Genomic DNA, 26,734 nt, shown 5'->3' with positions numbered 1-26,734 from the left:
GGTCCTGCCATTTTATTAAATTCTTCTGAAGTTGCTCCTGACCTAAACTAAGTACTTTTCTATTGACATCAACTTTTGCCACTTCACTATTCACCCTCAGGTTATTAATAAAGCATTAAACAATACTGGTTTGAGTCCTGCTCTCTGGGGCACCTCATTATTAATCTCTTTCCCTACTAGAATTGGCCATTTATTCCATACCCATTTATAACCAGATTTTAATCCATGACAGGACTGTACCTCTCACTTTGTGGTTACCAAGTTTCCTTAACAGTTTCTTGTATGGGTGTTTATCAAAAGGCTTTTGAATGTCCAAATAAATTATATCCTCTGGTTGTTCTTTACCCACTATTTTATTAACTCTTAAAAGTGTAAAAGGTCTGACCGGCAAGATTTATTCTTACAGCGGCTACGTTACTTTTTTCCTGTGCTTGAGACTTGGTATTTCCCTGCAGATTGTAAAATATTTAAAGCAGTGGCTCTCTGAAACTTGTGGCTTGAAGCAGCACCAGATATGTTGTCAATGTTTAATTAAAAATAAAAGTGAACGTAATGTACCGCTGACTTTCACAACTATTTCCTTATAATGAAGTTAGGCTAATAATGTAAAATTTCCATCCGCTCGCTCTGTCTGTGTAAATATTTACAGGGTCTTTATCACTGCAGTACCAGATTTCCACACACATTAATGGAGTTATCCTTGTAACACCTCTCTGATACAGGGAAGCTTTAATCCCAACTGCCTGAAGAATCAGAATACACTGACATCTGGCACATAAAAACCAAACTGCTGTGCTTTGAGAATACAGGTTAGGAGATAAAACACCTTCTCCCACTTACAGATGCTGTATTCACAAAAAAAAAAAAAAGAAAAAGGCAAGAATCATCAGAATTCACAAATGTAATCAAAAAGGCGCGGTGCCCCAGCATCTCTTCCCAAGCTCTCCAAACCCCGAGTTCAGTTTTCCCTTTGGCAGAATGCAGAGCACCGCAGGTAGAGTCCAAGCAGTTCCTTTTTCATAGACTGACTGTGCTTGCAGGTTTCTGCTGGCTCTGCTAGTGACCATTTATTTTGGACTCACACCACACATCCAGAGTTTCATTATGCATTTTTGCTCCAGCCAGAACTAATACAATTGGCTGCATCTCAGCTTGCTTCAAACATGCGAGGGAGTGGGTTTCCTGAGAGAAAAGGAAGCAACAACATCAAAAAAAGAGATCTTGTTTAAAGGAAAAAGCACTACAAAGATGTTGCCATGTAATAAAACTTACAAAAAGCTACAAAATATACACATGCAAGGGCCCACCTCTAGCTCTACCTCCCTGAGGAAAGAGAGGCTTTCCACCTTGCTCTAAAGGCTGACAAGACTTTGGCAAAGCAGGGAATGACAGAGAGCTTGGACATGGAGGAGCCCTCACCGAAAAGGCATGCAGGACACGGACTCAACGTTTTCAAGGGACTTCTGGCCTCATGGCTGAGGCTGGGCTTTCCAAAAAAAGCTCTGCTTCCACAAAAGCAGCCAGAACAGGTGGCCAGGAATTCAAAAGGTTATGAAGTCCTTTCAAGAAAAATTAACTCCTAGGTGTCGAAGGCGAGTGATGTGAGCGCAGAGCACTTCGGGAAGAACAAATTTCCCCAGCAGAAGCTCTGAAGGATCCCAGCTCCCACAAACATGTTTCCAGTTGTGGTTTTTAAGTGAAATCTGGAAGCTACCCATGCTTAAAAATGTGGGACTTCTTTTTGGCGGCCTGGAGTCAAAGTCCCTTGAGACCAGCAGTGAGACTTGCTTGAAGATGCCTGTTTGTGGGTGTCAAAACCAGGGTAGTTGAGCTTAGCTTGGCAAAGGTCATTGACCCTGTAGACCAGTGATACCCGCGCAGCTGTGCTGGGAGCAGAGAGGAGGACAGGAGCACAGGCGCTTGAGATTGCTCCTGGCCGGGTTTCGATGCAGACTCCTAAACCCCTCCTTCCCATCACCCGTTCCCGAAACACAAGCATTGCCTCCAGGACGGCCACAGCTCCCGCAGCAACAAAATGCTTTCCCCAAGGAGCAGTCAATATATTGCCACGATCTTAATCTTCTTTAGCGTGGTAGCATGGTTTTAATTTTTCTGTGTTTGATCCCTCAGCTTCAGGAACACTGATAGAAATAGTGCCTGGGAAGATCAAATGAAGAGCAGCCTGTTGCCTATGAAAAAAAATACCCTCCGGTCCTCGCTCTCTCCGTGGTGATTCAGCTTTTCCAACTGCGCTGCCGAGATAAAAGGCTCGCATGTGAGCAGAAGCGCGAGCAAGGTCTGTAATGCTTCAGCGCACCGTTTGCAGAAGAGCCTTGGCTGCGGGACTGGGTACCGGCTACTCCCGAAGCTCCCGCAGCGGCGGGGAGGCCGGGGGTGCGGGTGGGGATGCAGAAAAGGCTTTTGCCCCGTTTTCACGCCGGCACGGGCTGTTTGCTGTTGGCCGCAGCTCGCTGTTGACTTTTGTCGGTAGTTCTGTTTATGCAGCCGTGTCGATTTTTCTGGCAGCGCGGTTTAAGGAGCCTGGCAGCCCCTCCTCGCCCAGCCTGGCCGGGCCGGGCCGCCCGCCTCGCCCCGTCACCGCCGCCCTAATGAGTGGCAGACCCCGGGCGCGGGGTAATTAGAAACATGGAAGGGGCTTTCTGTCTTTTGAAATTTATTTCTCGACATCAAAGCGCTCCGCGCAAAGTCGTCCTCCAGAGGTCGGCTCCCATATCTAAATGAGTGATGTATTTCATGGTATCTGTCGGGAAGGATATAATGAAGAAAACTGGCTTTGAGATGGGGCATGATGTGAAAAACAGGTGGCCCACTTTAATGGGTTGCGGGGCATCTGTTTTGCAGTCCGGTTGTGTTCCCGTCAACCGCGCAAACACGGCGGGCCGGCGGCGGGCGCGCAACCTCCGCGGGCGCGCAGCCTCCGCGCCGCGAGGAGCTGCCCGGCCCCAAGCGGCGCGTTTCTGGGGTGAGGCAAAGGGGAAGGCAGAAGGGCTGCCCTCCTTAAATCACTGCTTCCTCACGGTGACAAGCAAAGACCGACACCACCCTCTCCCACCCCCCCTATTTCGCTGCAATCGCTCTCCTTCCCGTCCCGCGAGAAGAGCGGGCGCTGCCTCCACCTCGCGGAGATGTACACCTTCCCCCTCCAAACACACCCATCCCCAAAGCATCCAGGGGTGCAGGTGCCGTGCGAGGTACCTGGCGATGCAAGCTTCCCCCTCTCTCCGCGCTGGCCCTGCCGGGGACCCTCAGCCGCTCCCCCGGGGCTGCCCGCACTCGCCCCCGGGCAGCATCCGCTTTCGTGACGGGCACGGTCCCTCGGAGGAGCCGGCTCCCCCCTCCAAGAGGCTGTGGGCCTCGGGTCGCCCCCGGTTTGGCCTGTAAGAAATACTCCGCTGAGATCACACCGCTGGCTGGTAACGTTTCCAGCGCCTCCTCCTTTCTCGGCTCGATTTTATCCTGACTCTATCTGTGCTGTAATAGAAAGTGTTGGCTAACATCAGCCAAGCCATAAATCCAGCCCAGCGCGCACGTCTCAAGCGCTCACGGGCAGATCGCCGTGATTCCCCGGAGGACACGCAGGACGGCGGGCTGCGCGCCTGCTGCGCTCCCCCCTGCGCGGCGGCTGCACTTCGCTCGGGAAGCGCGCACTGGCGAATCCCTCCTATATGACTTGACCTGCAGCGCGAGGTTTAAGATCACCGGCTGGATAATATTGCACGGTGCCCCCCGCCCCGGGAGCCCTTTGCCCTGCCGGGGGGAGGTCTGGTACATTCAGATCTCCCCAGCCTACCGCGGGAAGGCAATCCGAACCCCCCGGCGCCTGCGGGGGTGGAGGGCGGGCCGGGGGGGATCCCAAACAAAACGGGGAGGGCTGCAGGTGTCCCAACAGCTTTGGAAACCTATTTCATATAGCTATGAACCCGCTTACTTTGCAAAAAATCATCCCCGCCTGCAACCCCGTCCTCCTCTACATCCGTGAAATTCCACTGAGCGCAGCAGGAACAGGGGCTGGCTCGGGAAGTCTGCGACGAAGCTGCCCTGGCATGGCTGGAAGGTAAAAAACTCGCTGCTCCCGCTAGATAAGAACAAAAACGACTGGCGGAAGGAGGGAAGACCCCAAATCCCCCAAAACCCAAACAAAAACCCCCAACGCCCTCCCCCCCAAAAAAAACCCCACCAATCCCCAGGGACATGGCAAGCATAAAAGCGCGGTTGTTCAATACCCACAGCGAGTTTCCCCTCCCACCCTCGCCCGTGGTCCTCCGCAGCCGCGGGGAGGGCAGGTGGCACCGCCCCGACGGGCGGAGCGAGTACCGCGGGGCAACGCGCAGCGGGGCGGCCCGGAGCCCACTGACCACCCGGGCACAGCCCCCCCACCCTGTGTTATTTTAATTTTAATTGGTGTTTACGCGTCCCCCGTTATTTTTTATGTGGTGGTTAATGCCGAACTCCAGGAATCCCGCTGGGAAGGGGCGCCCGGTGCGGCTCGCCGCCGGCCGGCAGCTGCCTGCGCCTCTGCCCGCCCCGCGTGCGGGGCCGCGGGTGGGCCCTGCCGCCGGTGACTGCGGAAGGCTGTCGGGAGGCAGCGACTAAAGGGCGAGGCCGCTGGGAGAGACGGTGGGTCCCCACATCCCCTCCCGAGGCCGCCTCCGCCCGCTTCCACGCGGGTCCGGGCAGCGGGCGGGTGGGGGCTGAGCCTCCCCGAGTCCGCTTTCTGTCGGCTCTGTCGGGGACGCTGGCGATGGCAGCATGCTGGCTCTGGGAGCCGTGGCTGGTTAAAAAAAAAACACTTTTTTTTTTCTCTCTCTCTTTTTTTTTTTTTTTTTTTTTTTTTTTCCCCTGGCGTGTCCGATGTGTATTACCTAAATGGCTCGTCCCTTTCCCTTGTTGGAAATGATTTCCCCCTTCCATTGTGGTGAACTTTGCCTCGCCTGACTCTTTACGCCTTTTCTCTCGTTGATGGCCTTTCCTTTGTGGAAGTTTCGCGGTCTGATTGTATTTGTTAATTAGTTGCTAACAGCATCGTAATGCGGGCTTGATGGATAACCATGTCATTAGCACTCACCCCTGCAATTCACATTTCCAACAGGGCACGGGCTACCCCATGCCGAGACCGTGATTTGTGGCCACAGTCCCGAGTCCGTGCCACGCACCCCCAGCCCCCCTCCCGCTCCCCTGCCCAGCCCTCCGCCGCGCCCGCCTTGTGCTGCAAAAAGGCATCGGAAACCCCCTCCCTTCTGTGGGTACGGGGGTGCCTGTGCCCCCTCCCCTCCCCGGGGCAGGGCATCCCGCACAAACCGCTGCCGGCGCGACTTTCACCGCGCCGCACGGACACGCGTGGGAAGGGCCAAGACCGCGCAGCTCCCGCCTCGCCCGGCGGCAGCGCCCGCGGTCCGCCCTGCCCGGGAGCCCCCGGCGCCAGGGCTCTCTGCTCCCAGCGCCGGGGCCGCTGCTCTCGCCACGGGGGAGTGCGAGGGGAGTGTGTGTCCGCCCGCCCTCCCGCTCCGCTCCGCCCCGCGCCTTCCCCGCCCGGGGGGCTCGACCGAGCCTGGGAGATGTAGTCCCGGCTCCCGGGCTCGCCGGAGGCCGGCGGGGCTTCCGCGGGGGACTACGTTTCCCAGGCCCCCCTGCTGCTCGGCCGGGCCGCGGGAAGGGCCGGGCTGTCAATCACTGCGCGTCGGCGGGGGTAGCGAGCCGGGGATCCCCCCCGCCCTCCTCCGCGTCCCGCTAATAATAAGTGCTTCAGAGGCTTAAAAGCAGGGAGGCAAGTGTCATGCGGGCGCGCCGTAAGGGGCTGAGCTCCGGCTGAGCGCCCGGGTCCGCTCTGCCGCCGGCACAGCCCGGAGGAAAAAAAAAAAAAAAAAAAAAAAAAGGGGGAAGAAAAAAAAAAAGCCTCTGAGCTGGTTCCCGGGGAAGGGGCGAGAGGAGAGAAGCCCGAAAGGCTGGACAAGCCGGCGGCGAAGTGGCGATGAGGCGCAGGAAGACGGCGGTGGCGGCCGGCTGCTGCCTCGCTTTCCTCCTGGGCACCCTGCTCAACGTCCTCTTCATCCCCGGCTCCGAGCACCCGCCGCCCCGCGACGGGGCACCCCCCTCCCCGCCCGGCGCCCCCCTCTACCCGCCGGAGGAGGAGGGCGGTGGCGGCGGCGGCGGCCGGGCCGCCCTGGCGCGGCAGATCCGCGAGCGCTACGAGGAGGTGCTGCGCTACCGGCAGCACCGGGCGGCGGCGGCGGCGGCGGGGCGGCGGCCGCTACGGCCGCGGGAGCGGCGCCTGATGGACCTGGCGCCGCCGCGCACCTCGGCGGAGCAGCCGCGGCCGCCGGGGCCGCGGGGTCGAGCGGCGGCGCGGGCCGGCGCCTCGGCCGAGCTCTCGCTGGAGCCGCCGCTGCTGGGCTGCCGCGACATCCGCAATGTCAGCGGCGTGCAGTACTTGGGCTCGGGGTACACCAAGGCGGTCTACAAGGCGGTCCTCAACCGCACGCTGGCCGTGGCGCTGAAGGCGGTGGATTTCGGCGGGCACGACATCGCCCACTGCGTGCGGCAGTTCTCCGCCCTGGGGGACTGCTACCGCCTGGCCGCCTACAAGATCGTCAAGGAGATGATCCTGCTGCAGCGGCTGCGCCATGCCAACGTCCTGCAGGTACGCGGGTCCTGCGCGGGCGGCCGCGGAGCCCCACCGGGGCGGGCGGGTCGCGCTGCTTTTGCGCCGCGTTCTCGGGCCCCGCGGCGGGCAACCTGTCGGTGCTACCGCCGCCAGCGTGAGCGGGGAGCGGGCCGGGGCCGTGCCGCCGAGCCCCCGAGAGTTCAGCCCCTGCTCCGTGGGGAGCCGCAGCCCGGTCGGGAGGCGCGGTGGGGGGCGGCGGTGCTGACACACAGGTCCCTGCGGGCACGACGGCTCCTCACCTCCCCCCCTTCCCGGCATCCCGGGCCAGCGGGGAAGGCAGGCGGCGCGTGGATGGGCGCTTTCCGCCGGTAGCCGCGCACCATCAGCGGTGCTCGTCCCCCGCCGACAAGTGATTCGGGGGTTGGGGAGAGGTGCGGGATGTGCCGCTTGGTGCAGGGCTAAACCCCACCGGCATCCCCCCGCCACGGCCGGCCGATCGCTCTTCCTCGTAAATAACCCTGGAGGAGGGGGGCGAGGGAGAGGGCCGAGGAAGGGCTCGGAGATTAAAAAGCACTCCTCGAACGTAGGAAATAAAGGCCGAGTTGAATGCAAGCGCCGCTTGCTCCGGGCACCCCTGGCAGCGTCTGCGGCGGCTCCCGCCGGGCGCAGCCTCTGAGACGGCGCCGCGCTGGGTGCGCGCAGCCCTGGCCCACGGACCGGCCCGCGGAGTAACCCACTGGGACGGGCCCAGTGTTAGTGGTGTTAGTCAGTTCGCCGGCACCGCGGCACTTGCCAGAAGGGCTGCGTAGTAGGGCTGTTACACATCAGCATGAATCTCAACGGGTCCATTTGGATGTAAATGCTGGTATGGAAATTCCTATTGCGTTTCGCATAGCATGAGCGTTGCAGTAGAATAAAAAATGAACGTTAGACCAGACGGTCTCACAGTAGGTGCTTTTTGAACTGAATCGGGTAAAGCAGTTTTGTGTTTCTTCAGCCGTAGCAGCAGTAGGAGTACCAGCTCCCCCACGAGAACTTCAGATCCCAACGATCAAAGCTCTCGAGTTTCATACACTGTTCAAAGAAAGGATAGTAATGATTTATCCACGGCGAGAAAATATATATTAAAATTCCTTCCTTCCTTCCTTGCTTCCTTCCTTCTTTCTTTCCTCAGTGGTGCCAGGTCTAACTATAATACATAAGGAGAACCACATCTAGCAAGTTACAAAGGGCTGTGCTCCTAGTAAAGTTGTTACTTGCTTCTCTGTTGCTGTGATGAATTCTTGTTGGGAAACCCGTGCTTGGGTGCAGCCATCGTTACTGATTGAGTTGACAGCAGGAAATACACCCTACAGTTGTAAACGTGCAGGGGATTTTTTTTTTTTCCCCTAAGATTGTTTTTCTTACTCAGTGGAAGCGAGCTGGTCAGGTCGAGCTTGAAGCGTGTGTTTTTTTTCAAGGTGCGTGTCATTTTGGTAGGCACTAGTGTTTCTTCCCCGTGTTACTCTGCTGTGGAAAGATTCAGCTGTAAATAGCTCGTCCTCCTCACAAAATGGAAGGGGGCTGCGTTGCCTGTGAACGGTCCCCCCCGTGTGTGGGCAGCGGGACCCCCGGCAGTGCGGGCTGTGCTGCTGGAGCTGCCTCTCCCGGAGCACTGCTCCCTCCGCTGCCATAATTCACTGCTCCGTTTCGTAATGTCAGGTGGACTCTGGAGGGGGAAGCGAAGGCAAGATGTGGGGTGTCCCTTGGCGAGGAGGGCCGGGGCTGGAGCAGCCAGAGGATGAGCAGAAGCTTCCACAAGCGCCGGGTGGAGAAATACACCCAGCTTCCGTGCTGGAAAAATGCTCTCATGGGCAAAAATCCCGCCTGTTAATTACGGCTTCGTATTTACATGCCACCCAATTTAAAAATAGATTACACTTAAATCAGAAACACGTTTTCAGTTTTGTTCCGATTTTTGTCATCGCGTTTGCTTTTGTCAGCCCTCCAGCTCCATCCACTGCTGGCAGAGCTGCCTGGCTGGGATCAGTGGAGCCCTGAGCCCCCCATATATCACCCACCTTTTTCTTTAACATCTTTCATTCCAGGGACGCACGGGGCGAGGTTACTGTGGCCTGAGTGAGGGATATACCTTTGATAAGACATTAACTTGACAGAAGACTGTAAAACTCGACCTGACGGGCTTTATTCAGGCATGGTATGGGCCAAGAATAGGTCTCTGGTATCACACCGGAGTCGTAAAACTGGTGCAGAAAACGGGCACCAGTGAGCAACGTGAGGTTCATCGATTATGTCTCTGTTAAAATCTCAAAGGGGACAGGATCTACCGACTTCAAGAATGGTTTTTAGCTTGTTTTCTGTGGAAGGTGGCCTAGCGCTTAGGAATCACTATCCAGGGTTTGCGGCCGAGGGAGAGGAAATCAGTTGAACATCTCCTCGCCCCTCTCCTGCCTTTTTGACGGGCGCTGCAGCTGCCATGGGAGCAGCAGGACCCCCGCTGCCTACGCATGCCACAGGCACCACACAACATCGACTGCGCCAGGAAAAGCCAGGAGCTTTGCTGCCTTCCCTCCTTACCTCTCTTTTGCTCCTTCCCTCTACCCTCGCGGCGGCTCCCGGCATACCCAAACACGAGGCAGCGCCTATAAATAGCTCGCGGGATGTGCCACCCTCCTGCCACCCTGCCGTGCTGGGAGAGAGGAGGGCAGAGCTGGCGGGCAGCCTGCAGCAACCCCGCCTCGGGGCGAGAAAGGTGGAGCCGGCAGGGTTTTGGGCACGGAGGCGGGCGGTGCTTTTTCCCTCCGCGCCGCGGCGGGAGCCCCGCACTCGCCCGCGCTGCCACCTGCGAGCGCCGCCCGTCTGGGGCCGCACCGGCGGGGTCCCTGCCTGCCCCCCTCCGGGGCTGGAGCCGAACCGGGGCTGGCTTGAGGCTGGCAGGAGGTCTTCCTCCGCTTGCCGCCGCCGCGGGGGTGGTGGAAGCGTCCCCTGCCCACGGCGACCCATCCACGCACGCCGCCGTGGGCAGGGAAGCGCCGCGACGGGATGACGGGGGCAGCCGCCCTCCCCCGGGCTGCCTTGTCCTCCTCCTCGGCGCCCGGCCTCTCCGGAGCAGCCCCGGCTCCGATCAGGGGCTATCCGGGGTGAACGCGTTCATGAGTTTCTTTTGCTGGAAATAAAGTTCCGTGTAGGTTCAGCCCTAGGAAGGGGGTTTTTCCTGTAAATCTCTGGCAGCTGACAGCCTGAAGTGTAGTTTGTAAGATAACAGGCTTGTTCTTTACTGTCTCAGCAGTTCCCGTTCTGGCCTGTCTCTTGTCAAAATCAGCTTTTTTTTTTTCGCCCCTTTTTTTTTTTTTTTAGCCATCCTTTTAAAAGACTTGATTATTGTACGATATATGATAGAGGGGAAAAGAGCTCTTTCCAGAAAGTGCCACCGCCTTCAGACAACGCGCTGACACACCTGCCGTGCCCTCTGCCTGGGGCAGGAGCCAGATGTGTCAGCTCTGGCAGATGTGGCAGATCAAGTCTATCAATAAGGAAACGTGGAAAAGCAGCGAGAGGGAGAGTGGTTTCGCATTAGCCGACGCCGAGGCAAAGGCAGCCTGCCTTCCTATCTTTTTTTCCTTGCTCTGCCCATCACTTGACCACCCGCCGCAGTGCCAGCGCTGGGCCATCGCCCCCCTTTGTCCCCGCAGTCTGGGGCAGCCCCCGCACCCCCCCCCCCCCGCACCCCCGAGGCTCCCTGGCGCGGCAGCCGTTGGGAAGGGCAGGTGCAGACTGCATTGGAAATGTATTTGCTTTGGAGCGGGGAAGAGAAGGGTAGTTCATTAAAGTCGATTTTGTAACGAAGGGCGGTGGGGAAGAGGGGGAAGCGGGTCACTGATTTATTGCGACAGAGGATTTCGCGGCCCGCTAATTGCTTTGCAGTCGCTCTGTGTCAAATGCGGTGCCTGATCTCTTTCTTGCCCTCCGTGCTGCGGTTTCTCGTCTTGCAAAGTTCCAGTGCTGCTGCCTGAGTCCTGGCTTTCCTTCTGTTTTAGCGGGGAAGATGACTTGAGTATGCGTTAGTTCCTCTCTGCCTGTATTTGAGGCAGAAAAGAAAAATCAAACCATTTGCACTTAATTTCAAACAATGAGCGCGATTGTAGAGACACAAAGGCAATGTTTGATTTACTGTAATAATGTAATTATAGCCCTGGAGTATCAGAATTAAGGGTGTTGCCATTCATGGGCATAAGCGGTTCTTTGGAGGAATTTTCTTCCTTTGCATTGCTGCAGCCGAAGGGAAGGGAGGAAAGGTTTGAAACTGCAGGAGTTTGGGAAAGTGCAAGCCTGTTTCTGTGACAGCTATTGATCAGTGCTTCTACTGTGAGTTCGCAGTGATTTCATTTAAGAAGGAGCTACCACTTTCTTAAAAACAAACACAAAAGCTCGAGGAAAAGGATTGACTTTGTCTGAAGCCTGTAGAAGACACCAGCTGCCAACGGAACCAGGAGTTTGCTGGCTGCCCAGACAAGACATTTCATTTGGCTTGTTTAGCTTTAGCGTCAAATTAAAACATCCAGATGAAATACTGGGAGGGCATCAACACTGAAAAAGTCACCTTCCAAGTTATGATGTCAAAGCAGTTTCTATATGAATTGGTTCAGTTAGCATTAGTGTATTTTTTTTATTGATTTGTTTTAAATGGTCATGATTACAGTGAGAATAGTTATCACTTAGAAAATTCGTTAAATAAAGTACTGAAAATAATTTCAGTATACAACTTGTTGACAAGTTCAGTAAACTTAAGATGTGCTAGCTCGTCATAGTGTTTTTAAATACCTCTTTTAAATAAGATTTTCTTTTCTTTACATGTGATAATTAACAGACATTTTGCCCTGATGGTTTCCCTATACAAATGCATAGCCAGCAGGATAGAGCAGTTTTAACTCTAATGGGAGAGTTAAAATAGTAAAGCTTTGTATACAGTTTGCTTATTCCAAGTGGAAGTAGACAATCTTTCCAAGTCTGAAGAAAGTCAATATACAATTAATTTCCAGTGCAAATAGATTAGCATAGGGAGCGTGTGGACCCTTGAAGGTCTGGTCTTTCCCCATCCCTCTTGCATGAATCCACTGTTGTTTTCACAGAAAGGTGAGGGGTAAGGGGAGATCAAGCCACGGTGGAAACAGCTACTCAGGGACCTCTTCCTTGTTGCCAGCGGGTGGGCGTTGAATCCCCTTTGGTGGTGGCAATGGTGCAGGATTCCCAGCAAGGAGCCTTGGTCTGCAGTTGGCTGGGGTTTGACCATGACAACTTTGGGAATGTCTGACCTCAGAAGAGTGCTGCGGTTGCTGATACTAGCTGGTGAGTGACTACATGGAGGATTTGTCATTCTGAAATTTGGATGAGGCAGCAGAGGTTCACAGCTCTTGGGAGCAAACCTTTCAAAACCAAGCACCTCATGAGAATTAAACCTTCCAGGCTGGGGCCTGACCATGCACCCCACATGCAGTCATGGGTAGGGGATTGCTGCAAGTAGAAGGATTGTTTTAGACCGGGGATTTTTTCTAATGCTTTTCTAAAGGTAGCTCAGTTGAGCTGCTCTTTGGACAGGTTGGCTAAAGATGAATGAGGCCACCCACCAGGCTGACACCTTCTGTTTAGCTGGTGTTCGGATCAGAGGAACTTCAGGTCCCGGGCATATGAGCCTGCCAAATCCTGGTGAGGCGGCAGGAGAGGTTCTCACCACTCGTTCGCTGCCTCCTTCCTCTGGTAAAGCTGCCACCATTGCTGCCCAGCGAGCAGAGATGGAGCTGCGCCTTTGTCCTAGTCACTTCCATCTTACTGCTTGACATCGCCATAGGTGCACCTTGCAGGAGGTGAGGCCTCTTAAGTCACCTGAGGGTCCTTTGAAATGGGTGGTGGTGGTCGATCCAGGGTGTCAGCGCTGGACGTTGATGTGGGTGGAGAGAAAAAAGCAGGCGGTGCCACCTACTGATGGCTCGGTGGAGACAGCTCGCTGCTGCTAACAGATGTCCCCGCAGCCCCGAGGAGCTCGGGGTGGAGTGGAGAAGGGCAGAGGGAGCAGACAGATGCGGTTTGGCGAGGAAAGAAGAATTACACAAAGTGTTTCTTTATTGCGAGACTGCTTCCCAAAAGGCCCAGATGTTATCCTGAACTTTTAAGAGTGAAGAAAGGATCTGTTAACAAGAACCCCGGAGCTGCTGGAAGCGCAGAGCTGATACAATTGCAAACCAGCTCTAACCGTTCATGTCACTGGAAGGCAAGCACTACGTCTTGACACTGAAGTGGCCAAGTAATGTTTTTTTCCCATTGAATTGCGTCGGATGGCAGAGGGCGTTCAACTTGCCAAGCTGTTGGCAGGAACGGATTTCCGTAAGACACGTGCCACCACATAAGTTAAAAGGGCTACATCGTCCGTCCTTTTGAAAATGGCATTCATAAAACTAATCCAAATCATTTGTTGAATGATTTCAACGATTGCTTCACAGTTTTATGTGCTATGTAAATCATTCCAGAAGACTCTGGTTTGAATTTCTGCCTCCTTTATGGAAGCTGATGACTTGCAACTTCATGCAGTTTTCTTCGGGGAAGCCCAGTGTTGCTTCTTCTGCACAGCAGCTCAGGGAGATCACTGGTCACCGTGAGATGCTGTGGATACGATCGAGTCCTCCCTTGCTGCTTGCCTTTTTCAGAGGAGTGACAGTGAGCAAAGAAGGCTACTCCACCCCATGAATATCCTGGTCTGGAAGTGAATTCTGACAGAATTGCAAGGGAAAGCATGTGTTTTTTTCAGAGCTTCTCTTTTCACTCCCCGCCTCCCAAACGTGGGGTAGCTAGGTAAACCTCTTCTCCCTCGTATCCAGTGATAGGATGTGTGGGAATGGTTCAAAGCTGCACCAGGGGAGGTTTAGACTGGAACTTGGGAAGGGTTTCTTTACCGAGAGGGTGGGCAAACACTGGAACAGGCTTCCTAGAGAGGCAGTCAATGTCCCAAGCCTGTCAGTGTTTAAGAGACATTTGGACGATGCCCTTAATAACATACTCTTAACTTTTAATCAGCCCTGAAGTGGTCAGGCAGTAGGTCACTTCCAACTGAAATGATCCTATCCCTTCCTATCCCTTCCTATCCCTTCCTATCCCTTCCTATCCCTTCCTATCCCTTCCTATCCCTTCCTATCCCTTCCTATCCCTGCAAAGGATGGCTGTGGTCCTTTCACACATCTCTATCTTCTGATTGCAGCCATATTTTGGGAAAGACCAGTAGGGCTGTGGTGATTGACCAAGGAGGCAGGAGATGACTCCTGGAAGGGCATGCCAGCCCTGGCAGAGCTCTGCTGCTCTGGCCCTTTGCTCCCCGCATGGACGCAGGGAGTGTTGGTGGACTCAAGCATGAGCTGAGGCCATGCTTGGAAGTGCTGCAGTGCTGGTTCTTTAAATATCCGTCTCAGATATACATGCTGTTTTTTTTGAAGGTCTCTTTTGAGGATTTTTGCACCGACACAGTCATCTGATGGTTCAGGTAGATGCCTTATGGCATCTTATTGCCATTGCAATTTTCGATTTCGGTGATGGCCATGAAAAACTTGACAAGAACTAGTTCTCACAGGCACTATGCTAATACTAGTATTGACTCTAGGCTAATTTTAAAGGAGTTGTTATTTTTTGTCACACTCAGCTGAACCACTCAGTTTAGGTAGTAGACACCAAACATGGATATTTTGTATTGTTTTAGGCCACATTTGGAACAACATAGTTTAAAAAGGGTTACTTTTTTCTTGGACTGTGTAGCTGCGGATAGATTCCAAGCTTATTTTAAAGCTCACTATGATAAAGTATGCAGTGATGTGACTCAGATACCTAAGAAACAAGAATTGTACGGATGAGTCTAATGGATCCAAGTCAAGCTTGTACGAACGTGCGATGAACAGAGATTTTTTGATAGTTTTGTAATGCAAAATCAGGTCATAGCAAAGGGTTAAACTTGCGGTGCAGTGGAATTGAATGCAGTGGCTGTGGATGGAGGTCAGGGGAGCTTCTGGTCTGGCTATTTACAAGATGATGAACTGTGCCTCTGGTGATATCAGTCCGTTTCCATTGAAATCATGGTTGTATGAGTGATCTATTTGTCTTCACTGGAAGGCTTTACAAGAGTAGGCTACTTGTGTGACCAAATATTTGCAGGGTTGGGCCTTGAGCTTGTGCAGTGCAATGCAAATTCAAAGTGTTGTAAATGTTTTTAGTAGAAGAATTTTCCACTTCAGAGTGTAAGGAAAGCAGGGAGAGTAAAAGGGAGATAATGTTACTAAATCATAAGATTATGTCCACTGTAATATGTGTAAGAATAGCAGGTATATATGGATATGTATACACCCACATACATACAAAATAGATCGAGATATCTGTGGATATACCAACAGATACGGTTAGATACACATACGCCTGTGTTTCTAAATAATACATTCCATTTTTTTCTGTTAATGAACTCCCATGTTTAATATCAGTGCCGGGTATGAGAGTCTTGTACCTTCTATCTCTTCTGGAGTTTAGCACTAATCATAATAATACCTTTATAAATAAAAGCCTAGGAAAAGCTGTGAATTTAGAGTTTAATATTTGAATTACCCACTGCTTGCTCTCGGTTCCCATACCCAGCAGCAAAGGAAATCCTGCTGCACAGCTGTCAGCACAGTTTCGATCCTGCTCTTAAAAAAAGTTCTGCATGGTACTGGGGACACCCTGTACAAAAGCCTTTTCCAATGAAGCTCAGCGCTTGGCAGGACTTGATTGCTAGATTTTGATGAGGAAAACCAATTTACTTCTCGTGCATCATCTCTGTCTATATATCCTGTAGCAGAAAGGCTGATGTTGGATTGCTATTAAGTTTAGGCCTTTCAGAGAACCCATCCTTTTACAGGGAGATGCATGTTACAAGTTTGCAGATGCTTTTGGACTGAGTAGATGTGGCACTATAAAAAATATTTTATAATATATTTATATGTATAAAACACATTAAAATATAGATACAAATATTACACGTGTGTAGTAAAGACATTTATACATTTACATGTCATATATACAGAAATATGTATATATTTGCTTGTGTGTATATGTGTGTATATTTATATATGTATGTATATGTGTGTATATTTATATATGTATATACCATGAGCAAGAAAGGGAAACATTTAAAACCCGAGGGGTGGCTAGATCTTAGACTGACATTAATGTCTCAAATCATGTGTTGGTAAATCACAGCTGTATCAGGCAGTGCTGTATGTTCCTGCTCTTGCTGCAGGCACTGTCCTAGTGCTCCAGCAATGGAAGGTGAATCCGAGGACTGATTGCAAAAAAAAAAAAAAATTACATTCACTTTGATAGCAATAAAGTGGCAAGAGCTTCTAAAATGTGCTCTTCTGGTTTTGTCATGTAACAGCTCAAACAAATGGCTCATCAGATGGCTAGCAGTGTCAATGGGAGCTTTTTATTTCCCCTGGGCACCAAGTCACTACAAAATGCAATCCTGACACAACCAGTTTTGATTAAGGAACCCTGTCTCCATGTATTTTTGAAATTAAAGGCTGTGGCAAGTGTTGTCTACTATTGCTCTTCCTAAAAGTGAGATTTTGGTTTTTTTTTTAATTGCACTTTTCTATTGTGGACAGCAGTTAGGCCGTACTGTAGTTAGTTTGGGCAACTCCAAATTAAAAGAGAAGAGAATTAGGTTTCTATAAATTACTTCTGATGTAATGCAGTTGAGTGTGTCGCTTATATTACAGCTGGAAATAGCGTTCTGGAAGTTCTTGTTCCTGGAGTCATGGAAATCTCATGTTCATTAAAGAAAAAAAAGGGGGAAATTTCCAGCTTTTGTGATTGTAGAGAAAGTCTAAAGATTGTGAACATTAAGGGCTAAAAACTAGCAAGGCAAAGAAAAAGATTCATAACATGCTGTAATTTTTAGGGAAACTGCATGATGTGTGCAGGGGAGTTTTGCCTTCCAGTAGCCAGGGCAGCCATTCTGCTGCAGCCTGGCAGCGTGACCGAGCCGGACGGTGGCCGTAGCCCCCGGCTGGGGATGGTGCCCAAAGCCCCAGCTGGGGACAGTGGCCAGTCCTACTGTTCCCGACCTCTATAAATGAAATGTAACACTTGGGAGGAGGTTCTGACTTGACATTTATTTTTCTGAAAATCCAGCTAGGGTGCCTGTGCTAATGCAGGAGAGCCCGTTGTTTGCACAGGCTGACCCTGCTGATGACAGCTTAATAAGCTCCTTTATTTCTTGTTTTTATTCAGTAAGCTTGTTGGCTTTTGTGTAGGGGCTGACCTCTGCTTTCACTCTTCCCCCCCCAGCCCAGCTCCTCTGAAAGGGGCACCTCTGTCCCCATAATTTGTACTAAAAGGCAATTGTAAAGGGAGGTGAACTGACCGGCTGGGGGGACACGAGCTCCTACAAAGCACTATAACTTTCTCAGGGGCTGACCCCATATGCCCAGCGTGCCTAAAAAACATTGAAGTCAGTGGGAGTTTTGGGTGTGTATCGACTAATGCGGGACCGAGGCTTTATGGATGAGAAAATTCGGGCAGTGAGGGAAGGATTCGGTAAACAGGGCTACTCGAAATGAATTATGGCACACGATGTGAGAACAGGTCAACATTTCATATCTGGCATACGTTTTTCTAAACAGACAGAAAGGCATCCCGATGCTGTGACTGTTTGCTATTAGGCTCTATGCAAAAATATGTTGGGGTGGCATTTAAATGTAGTGACTTGAGATAGCAAAAAGATGTGGGATTGTATTTCTTTCCATTCGTTTAATTGGAACCATGCTGAAAAGGCGTATGAAAACCATCACTCTCAAATACATCTCCAGTGTAGCTTTGTGGTGCTGAGAATGATGTCCAACTTAATAGAATTTCAGATAGAAGAGATGTGTTGGCTCATCTTTTGCTTCCAGCTATATTCAGTTTCCCCGTGTGGTTATTTTTCTTGTTATTGTATGCATCCAGCTATCTGTTTCTTACTTCACTGTCTGGGAATACAAACCATTTTGTCTCATTTCAGACCTTAAAATGGATTGGACAAAACCAAAAAGGAAGGAAAACTAAAAAGTATTTTGGGTAGTACCTCGGTACTTGTTGTTTCTGTGTCTTAATAAGTTGGCTTCTTAAACAAAAGTCCTAAAAATTACTGTCTTGGACTGTATTGCATCTATATATATTCTGTATTTTGTAACATCTTTATGCTGGGTGGTGGTTCATCAGGACAGGATGAATGCAACCATTTTAGATGCTTAACTGGCTGTTGGGACATGCACAGTTTGTAATCATGGTAATTGCACATACAAATATGGCCATGTAATTATGTGTGCATTTTTGCATTTAGTTTCAGGAGATCATTTAGAAAAAATATAAATGTGGCCCAATAAATCCTTTATATCTCAGACTTCTGTGCTTTTATAACTCCATATAATTATGTAATAACACTGCATCTGGAGAGCTTTCACTTAAGTAAAATCAATAAAGAGCTCAGGCTAGAGTATATATTTTTTAAGTTAGACCTTTACTGACTTGCTCAGTATTGTGTTTTTCAGCTTGTAAGATAAAGTTCAGCGGTACTCATGCAAGAAAATTTTCTTGTGAGAATAAAGAGCAATTTAATATAAACCCAAAAGTAAATCAGGTAGTTTAAGCTTCCACAGTGCCTGGAGTGATTAAGTGAGCATTAATATAGTAAAATATACACCGAATACTCAGATACGTGGGCAGCGAAGACTTTTGCCAAGGTACAAATTGAATACTGAAATGAAAGAATTACTTACAAGCAAAGTTCCAGCTCTCTGAGAACAAATCTAAATCATTACTATTACTATTGGCTTTCATGGATTGAGATATAATAGATACAAATAGATACTGTAATTAATTTCTACTTATGTGTTCATATGCACAAAAATAATACTAATCAGTATTTTGTGTGTGCTGATATTTATGTAGTATGTTTTTATAATCACACAAATGTGTAATTGTTGTTTTTTGTTCTGTATTTCTACTCCTGGAATGATTTGCAGAAACATTGAGAATGTCTAATGAAGACTGATACCTTCTTTTCTATTCAGAGTTATTGTGCCCCAGCAGTTACTGCGATACTGTCATTTCCCAGTCTGTATTGCTTGCTAATTTCCCTTATGGCTTTTTCCCCCGGTGGATAGTGTTACTGTGCTAAAGACAAGCGCTGAACTCTGCAGATGATACAGAAGCAGATGGTAGATTTTGACATCGGAAGTGAAGGTTTTCAAACCTGCCGAGCTTCATCCTGCCTTCTTAGTCTGCCCCCGTACGAGACAGACATGAAATACCTATTAAGGACTGCAGAATCCAACTCATCTCTAAGAAAAGATATATACTGTATTGAATATTTTAATTTAATTTAATTTTTTGTTAGTTTGGAAGGCTTGAACAGAATTGCACTGATGTGGTCCTCTAAGATTGCAGCACATGAAGATTTAACTCCTGTCAATAAGCTGCACAAAAACGGTGTCACAGATGATAAGGAGCAAACCCAAGCCTGGTCTGAAAGGCTCTAGATTAAGAAACAGTTGCTGTTTCAATCTTTGTCAGGGTTGTGGCAGCAAAGAGACAGATCCCTTTTCCTATTTCAAATGTTCATATCGGCATCTATCACAAATTCTCTGTTGAGCATTGACACCAAAATATTTTCAGCATGTTTTAAAACAAAATCTTCTAGCTCTTTTTTTTGTTTAAGTTAATGTCCGTGTTTAAGCAGCTGTTTTGAAATACAGCACTGTTTTTACACTAAAAAGAAAAACTGTTTACTTCTTTTACGTTTTTTGGCACCTTTTTTTCCTTTAAATGTAGACAGCTACAGTCCGAGCTAGCAGAATGGTTCATAACAAATCCTGTATTTGCTGACTTTAGCCTGGTCTTTGCTTTTTCTGCCTGGAAAGGTCACAAGGCGTAAGAACGTGCCTGGCGCTGGGTGTGCAGCTTCACCTCGCTCCCTCCATCCGTGGCAGTCGCTGGCCTGGCTCAGTGCTTTCCTGGGAAATTAGGGTCGGTCCTCCCTGTGCTCTGGGTCAGCCTGGCTTCTTCTGCACGGCCATATCTGAGTCCCTTCAGCTCAGAGGAGACCCCCGTCAGCTTCCTCCAGCTTTTTAAAACTAAAAGAGGTTCGAAAAGTCAGATAACTCAGGGCAAGGCAATAGAAGAATAGCAGCAGGGCGTTTTTTAATGCTGTGTTTTCACACAGACCCTTTTACTATGTGGTTTATTTGACTGGGGGCAGAGATGACATTTAATTTTATTTCATGTGCATGCTGTTCTGGCTGGAAAGTTGCAATCAGATCCTTATCAGGCTTATTTAACTGCCTCTGCCAGGGCTTGGCAGGCAGTTTGTAAAAGCCTGTCCCCCAGCCCTGTCAGACGTTGTCCCACTCCATATAAAGCAAGACATCTCTCCTCCACAGTCTTTAAATATTCTTCTTGTGCAATTATTTGTGCAAGTGAAAATGAATCATTCAAATGTCCTTGGAAAGCAAATGCAAGAAGGAGCTGGAGCATAGCCGAAATTGCCATTTAAATGCTTTTAAATTGAAGAAGCTACTGGCAGATAATATTTTGGAGTATTTGCCCTTCTTTAACGTTACTGCACAGAAGAGTCCATCAAGTATAGCGAGAGACAATTTTTGCCTGGGAAAAGATACGTTTTGGCAGTTCAGTTGCTTTTCAGACTCCTGTGTCATTGAAATGCACATTGTCATTCAGTGCACAAACAGTAGTCCTATGGGAAATGTCATTAAAAACTGTTTTGCCATGTCTTTTAAGCAGAAAATCAGTCTTATTTAGCCAGGTATTGCATAGACTAATTTTCTTCAGATAGAATTCTGTTTCTACATTCATGAGTATTTTCAATTATTATTCTTTTTTTTCTTAAACATTCAACAATACAACGTGTAGAGCTCAGAGACTTGTAAGAAACGCTTACTTTGCACCTCGTCCACAGAGAAACATAAAAGCATGCCAAGATATGTTACACTGATATTGCCTGGTTGTGATTTCTTTTTTTTCAGCTCTATGGCTATTGCTACCAAGATAGCAACGACATCCCAGACACGCTGACGACCATCACTGAGCTCGGCTCGCCTTTAGAGATGATCCAGCTTTTACAGACTTCCTGGGAAGACAGATTTCGAGTGAGTAACAATGGTTTTAAATGGACTTTTAAGAGAATGATGAATACAAAATAACATCAAGCATGAAGCGGGGGTTAGGTACTATGCAGTGCAATTCATGTTTATTAAACATTTGCTTTGTGTATGATTACATCTTGGTTTAGAAACAACGTTTAGCACTCCCTTTCTGCAGTGTTTAAGATACTGCATTATTTCATCCATCGATGCTATCCGGCTGCTGTAGCTGTTATGTGCTTTTTACATGATATCTTCAAACATTTCTTACTTGTTAAAGCTGGAGGCCCAGGATTTTTGGCGTTGAGCGTTGTGCTCTGCGACTGGGATTTAAACAATGGAAGGATGTTACATTTCTCTCCTGATCCTTATCATAGGCTGGTTTTAGAATTGTTTTCTACTGCTTCCTGCTCTGTTGGTCTTCGACTGGGGGAAGAGTGAAATAAATGTACACAAATCTCAAACCCAGGTTGTCCACCGCCTTGGCAGTTTACCAGAAGCACAAAGGTCATGCTTAATTTGTCCAAAATGAAGCCAGACTGCAGCAGTGCTTTGATCAGGACAGCGCTGTCTTGCTCCATGTATACTGGGACATGTTGTCAGCTGAGGTTAACTCCTCAAGACGTTGCAAGGAAGCAGCAGTTTTCATCTAAACCGCTTCGGATTGCACAGCTCCATCGGTACCGGAGAATTAAGAGTGCTCCTGGCTGATCTCAGAGGCGAACCACCAAGGTGCAGCCTGCGTCTGTGCGATTGAATTCTTGGACTCCCTGAAGGCCGAGGGGCTGCTCGCAGGATGCCCCTTGGAAACAGCCCCGGGGCCATGCTGCCTTCTTGATGGTGTCTGGGCACTGTGCTGGGGAGCAGCCTTGGTCCTGGTCGGACCCGCGCCTGAGACCATGCTAGCAAGTGTGCGTGCGGGATTAGGTTTCTGTGCCCAGGAATGTTCCCTGGCACAGTTTATTTTACTAATATAGATGGAGCAAGTGTGTTCCCTGCGCTAAGCTTCAACTCCCTTTCCCTGAAAGAAGTACGGTGTTAATAAGCGGTAGAGGTACTCGTCATGGCTCCCAAAATACGGGACCTGTCTGCGGCTCATCTCACCCAGGGAATGCAAATAATGGACTGTAATGGCAACTACGTACAAAGAGAATGAGCAAGAGATGTGTTAGATTATGGGTAATAAACGGGGAAGTTTCCTTCCAGCATGGATATTTCTGAGCGAGCAATTGTGAAAGGAGATGAAGGAGAATTAGATGAAGGTGCGGAGCTGATTCACAGAGGTGGAATTACAGATGAAACATTCCTGTGACCGCTGTAATGACGTCTTAGATAATGCCATACTCATCAGCTTGTCTAGGATGCAACTAATGCAGAGAAGAAAGAGGAAATATAACCAGGTCTTCTTCATACGTGAGACTTGTTTATGGTCCAGCCCTGAAAATGGCTGCATAAATGTTTGACCTTATTCCTACAAATAATTTCCATGTGTCGCAGGACTCGGCAGTAGGCTTGCTCCCCAGATCATCACCTCTGTGCTCAGCAGAGATGTGTGACACTGAGCAGAACCTTCATCTGTGTTCTTAGAGCTCGTTGTACAGGGGCATTTGCTGTACCTGCTGGGCAGCAGGTACTCAGGGCCATCAGCCCGTCGGGGCTCAGCCTGGTCACAGAGATTGCCAGGGCAGGAGCAGAGGCTTTTTGACATTTGAGAAAAGGCAATAATTTCAGATGGCAACCTGTGTTTTTTTTCAAGCTAAATTCTGCATTGATTGGCAATTGAAGATAATGTGTATTACAGGTTATCTGTTTGGGCTGGACTTGCCTCTTAGACACAGTGTGTTGTGGGATGGCACAACACAGGAATCCTATATCTTTCCAGAGGGCGGAAAGGGGGGTCAAGTCTGGCATCCCATAGCCAGGCCCGTGTTCATCTACACCTACAGGCATCTCCATGTGAACCATGGTGTCCTGTAAGTAGGATAAAAATGTTCTAGTCTGGTCAAGGAGAATCATTATAGAAGTGTGAGATAGTTCTGATGTCCTGCAGGTGAAGGGTCTGTGCGGGATAGCTTCAGACATGCTCGACTGTCTTATGAAGGACATGTTTATGTGCTCCCCTACTTATAGCATTTATGCCCGGATGTTGAATTTGGATTTGACTACATCGATGCACGTGGCCTTAACAGTGTATTTTACTAGAAAACAAAGATTCTATATAGACAGTAAAAACTTGCTAGACTGAATAAGACCTGTTGTTAATTTAATACACAGAATAAAAATTCCAGTATTTAACTGCGTTTGTATTAATGCTGTGTTCGCATTAATATGTTACATAGTGGACTCCAAAGGAACACAGGAATTGAAAACAGTACTTTGGTGAGGGGGCTGAGTTCAACGTTCATCAAGTTTGCTGTCTAGTGATACTTACTCAGGTTTGTAATGTGCAATTGAAAAGTGCGGCATCAGCACAGAGCTCCCACCGCAGCCTCAAAGTGGCACATGAGGGTCAACCAAGGTAGACCCACCAAGGTAGACAGATATAAATGATTACCCTGAGGCACAGTGAAGAGTTACGGAGGAGCTGTGGAGCATCTCTTTCTGGGAATTTCTTCCTTCTCCCCTGGAAAAAGGCAAACGTGAGAGGAACCAGTGGAAAAAAATTATAAAAGCAGTCAAAAGGTGGGATCAGTACAGAGGCAATCCAGACACCGTCTGCAGTTGGAGCTCCAGGCATGGGCACAGGGCAGTTCAGCTAAAATTTCCAGACCTGGTGTTTGTAAAAGAGCGGAATCAGGCTGCATGGTCAAGGCCTGTGCGTAATGTGTTATTAAAAGTTAATGCTTTTATTTCTATTAAAAGTAAGAATAGCAACAATGAGCTCTGCTTCAAGAATTGTGTGGGAAAGGACTGGTAAAGAAGCTTATTTTTGTTTCAGGTCTCTAAGGGTTTTACAATCAACTATGTTAATCCTATGAAAAATATCTTAGTTGCAATGTTCAGTTTTGAGGATAAGTTATAATGCTTATATTAAGTCATATATATGTGAACATATCTTCAGCTAAAGGGGTTTCATTTGTATGCCTTGTGCTGAGAAAATAACACAAGGTACCCACGTTTTTGCATTCCAGATATGTCTCAGCTTAGTTCGGCTTCTGCATTATTTGGCTCACTCTCCTCTCGGCTCCGTGACCTTACTGGATTTTCGCCCTCGGCAGTTTGTGATCGTGGATGGGGAGCTGAAGGTGACGGATCTGGACGATGCCAGCATTGAGGAGAGCTCTTGCACCAGTAACAGTGACTGCTTTATGGAATTCCCCGCGAGGAACTTCACCCTGCCCTGTTCGGTTGAGGGACGGTGTCAGAGTATGAACGAGAAGAGGAATCTCTACAACGCCTACAGGTACGTGATTGCATAAGGTAAAAGAGAATTAAGAGGGGGCCAAAAAGTCTCCAGCATCCTCTGTATTTTTCACGTCACTGAGTATTTATTGTCTCAGAATCGTTACCCAAGAGTAAGTGAAGCCATGAATAATTGTTTTGTTTGTGAAAATACGTAGCATTTATAACTTTGGAATTGTTTTGCATACTTTGAGTGTGATTCACTACTTTCAGTCTAATTTTACATTGGTTTCCTTCCACTGAATTCTTCACGCAAGTAGAGATTTTCATAGGAGTGAAACAGAGGTGCCAGCAGAGATGGGGCCCCGGTAGCTCTGCGGTGAGACGATTCAGGGCAGCTCTTCTTCAGCATGAGGAAGGGTCTTCTTGTGTTCTCCACCCTTCCCTTCTGCCCACAGCCCCTGGTCTCTGCGACAGGAGGATCTCAAAGCAATGCCGTCACGGCGCGCTCGTTTCATAGCCTTCCCTTTCGAGCATCGTGCCATTCACTGCCTGCCAGACCACAGCGAGGAGGGGCTGCTCCAAAGAGCGTCTTCTGCTTTGGTCCCAGGGCACTCACCAGCATGTGTGTTGCATTAGCTGACCGCGCTGAAATGGGCTGCACCACATGACAGCCATCCGCCGTCGTGCAGCCCAGTTGTCGTCGCGCCCTGCGAAATTTTCCGTTTCCATTTGCTCGGCTTAAAGATCCTGCTCAGCTTGCGAGCTTTTGGTTAAGACCATTTTAACTGGTCTGGCTACGAAGCCTTTCATAGGCACCCATCCATCCCGCTCGTAAGCGGGGATGTGTCTGCGGCGTGGTGGGCTGGTGGCAGGTCGCTGGGCTCGCCGAGGGAAGCGGGCTGCTCCTATTACCCTTCTTAAAATCGCCTTTGGACCACGTGCCAGCCCGTGGCACGCGCACAGTGCCCCAGTGTTTTCAGCCGCTGCTTTTGCTTGATTCCATAGAGACAGCGGGGTTTTGTTCGACAGCAGATTAATGCCCCAGTAGGCTGCGACCTCCTGTGCTGGGGCATCAGCAACAAGCTCTGGGCACTCGTCTTGGAAGGCTAAACCCTCGCTTTGCCGGGGTGGGCTGCTGGGTTTTGTACTTTTGTGAATGCGCTCTGTTGCTGCAGAGTTAGAGACTGGGAAGGAGAGGAGAGGGCTGCTGGTGCTGTTAGGTAGAAGTCAAAAGCAGCAATATGTCAAACAGTGCGTAAATCCCTTGTAATTTTAAAATATAGCAGGCCCTAGCCTTAAAAGTGTAATTAGGCTATCTAGCTGTTTTCTTTATGAGGTAAATAATTAAAGGAGAGAAAACATTTTGGAAAAAACCCTCTGCTATGCAAGAACTGGCTCACCTTAATTTTCAGATGGTTTCATCTTGTCACAAATGTGCCTCTCTGGGTTTTCCTCCAAACATCTGGAGGAACAACTTTCAAAGCACTGGACAGTTTCAAAATTAAGAATAATTAATATTTTTAAATATTAACCAATGGCTCGCATCCTTCCAGCGTTTAGCAAAGTAAATGACAGCTACTGAATTTTTGCAAAGAACTATTCACAATCAGTCAGACTCTGATTACGGGTAATCTCTTAAGCAGAAAAGTCAGGTAAAATCTACCAGACAAATTATTCATTACAAATGTTACGCTGCTCTTTAGATTTCTCTGTATATTTATATTGGCTGTTTGATACTCATCGCTAAGAAAACCTACCTGGGGATAATCCTGCTTAATAAATATATTTACATTTATTTATAGTATAAATGGTAAAAATATTCCTTATAGATAAAATAAGTATATAATAAATAATATAAATATTATTTTTGTAAGGGATCAAAAAGGGAGTTAAAATCTCAAGGAAATATTCATTATGTAAGTGGAATATGTCAGCTCAGTAATACCTGTATCTGACTAATTTTTGCTATCAGTAACTTAATTTTTAAATTGTGCTTATGTAAGGCATCTGCTAGTCTCCCTCCTGAGCATGAGTATCTGGAGGTTTCTGTTTTACAGTGTGATCTCTGTACATGAAAAAATGTTTACTTTGCAGGTTAGGTGTAAAGCAGGGCAATTTCCCAGTTCTGTTCCTATTCTGCCTATTGCCTGATATTTATGTCTGATAATTCTGTTTATATTGTCAGATCCTGAGCTCTTCATCTACATCTTAGGTTGCTACGACAGAGTTTGCAATGGGTAGTAATACTGGCAGAGCAGTAGGGACGTAAAGGAACAATGTGAAAATTAAGTTTACCTAACAATGTGAAATTTTAAGTTTACCTAAAGTGATGGTAAAGGCATATTGTTTTCTCTTTTGTAATTAAAAATGTTAAAATGGAGCATATACGTCCGTTGATGAATATCTACGTGAATGCATCTTGCATTTAGATAAATTATGAGAACAGAGAAGGTGTTTACTTCCATTCTGTTTTGCAGCAGCATTAAAACAATAGAAGAAGGCTTTCTCCTGGCAATTCATTTCAAAGTCTACGAAAACTGTAGAAAAGAAAATAATGGTCAAT

At 48.7% G+C, this 26,734-nt stretch overlaps 1 protein-coding gene across 1 annotated transcript in view; it reads left to right on the top strand.

The window, feature by feature from the left end:
- The first annotated feature begins 5,989 nt into the window (after positions 1-5,989).
- Positions 5,990-26,734, top strand: part of PKDCC (protein kinase domain containing, cytoplasmic) — a 35,167-nt gene continuing 14,422 nt past the window's right edge. Inside the window, exons 1-3 of the mRNA XM_086628966.1 lie at positions 5,990-6,658; positions 20,710-20,832; positions 23,958-24,229. Coding sequence (XP_086485092.1) covers positions 5,990-6,658; positions 20,710-20,832; positions 23,958-24,229 — 1,064 coding nt within the window. The remainder of the gene's footprint in view (positions 6,659-20,709; positions 20,833-23,957; positions 24,230-26,734) is intronic.

This window comes from Tauraco erythrolophus, chromosome 2 (assembly GCF_009769465.1).
Source record: "Tauraco erythrolophus isolate bTauEry1 chromosome 2, bTauEry1.pri, whole genome shotgun sequence".
Lineage (NCBI taxonomy): Eukaryota > Metazoa > Chordata > Aves > Musophagiformes > Musophagidae > Tauraco > Tauraco erythrolophus.
The sequence above is the reverse complement of the archived record's forward strand: the minus strand, read 5'-3'. Positions and strand labels throughout refer to the sequence as shown.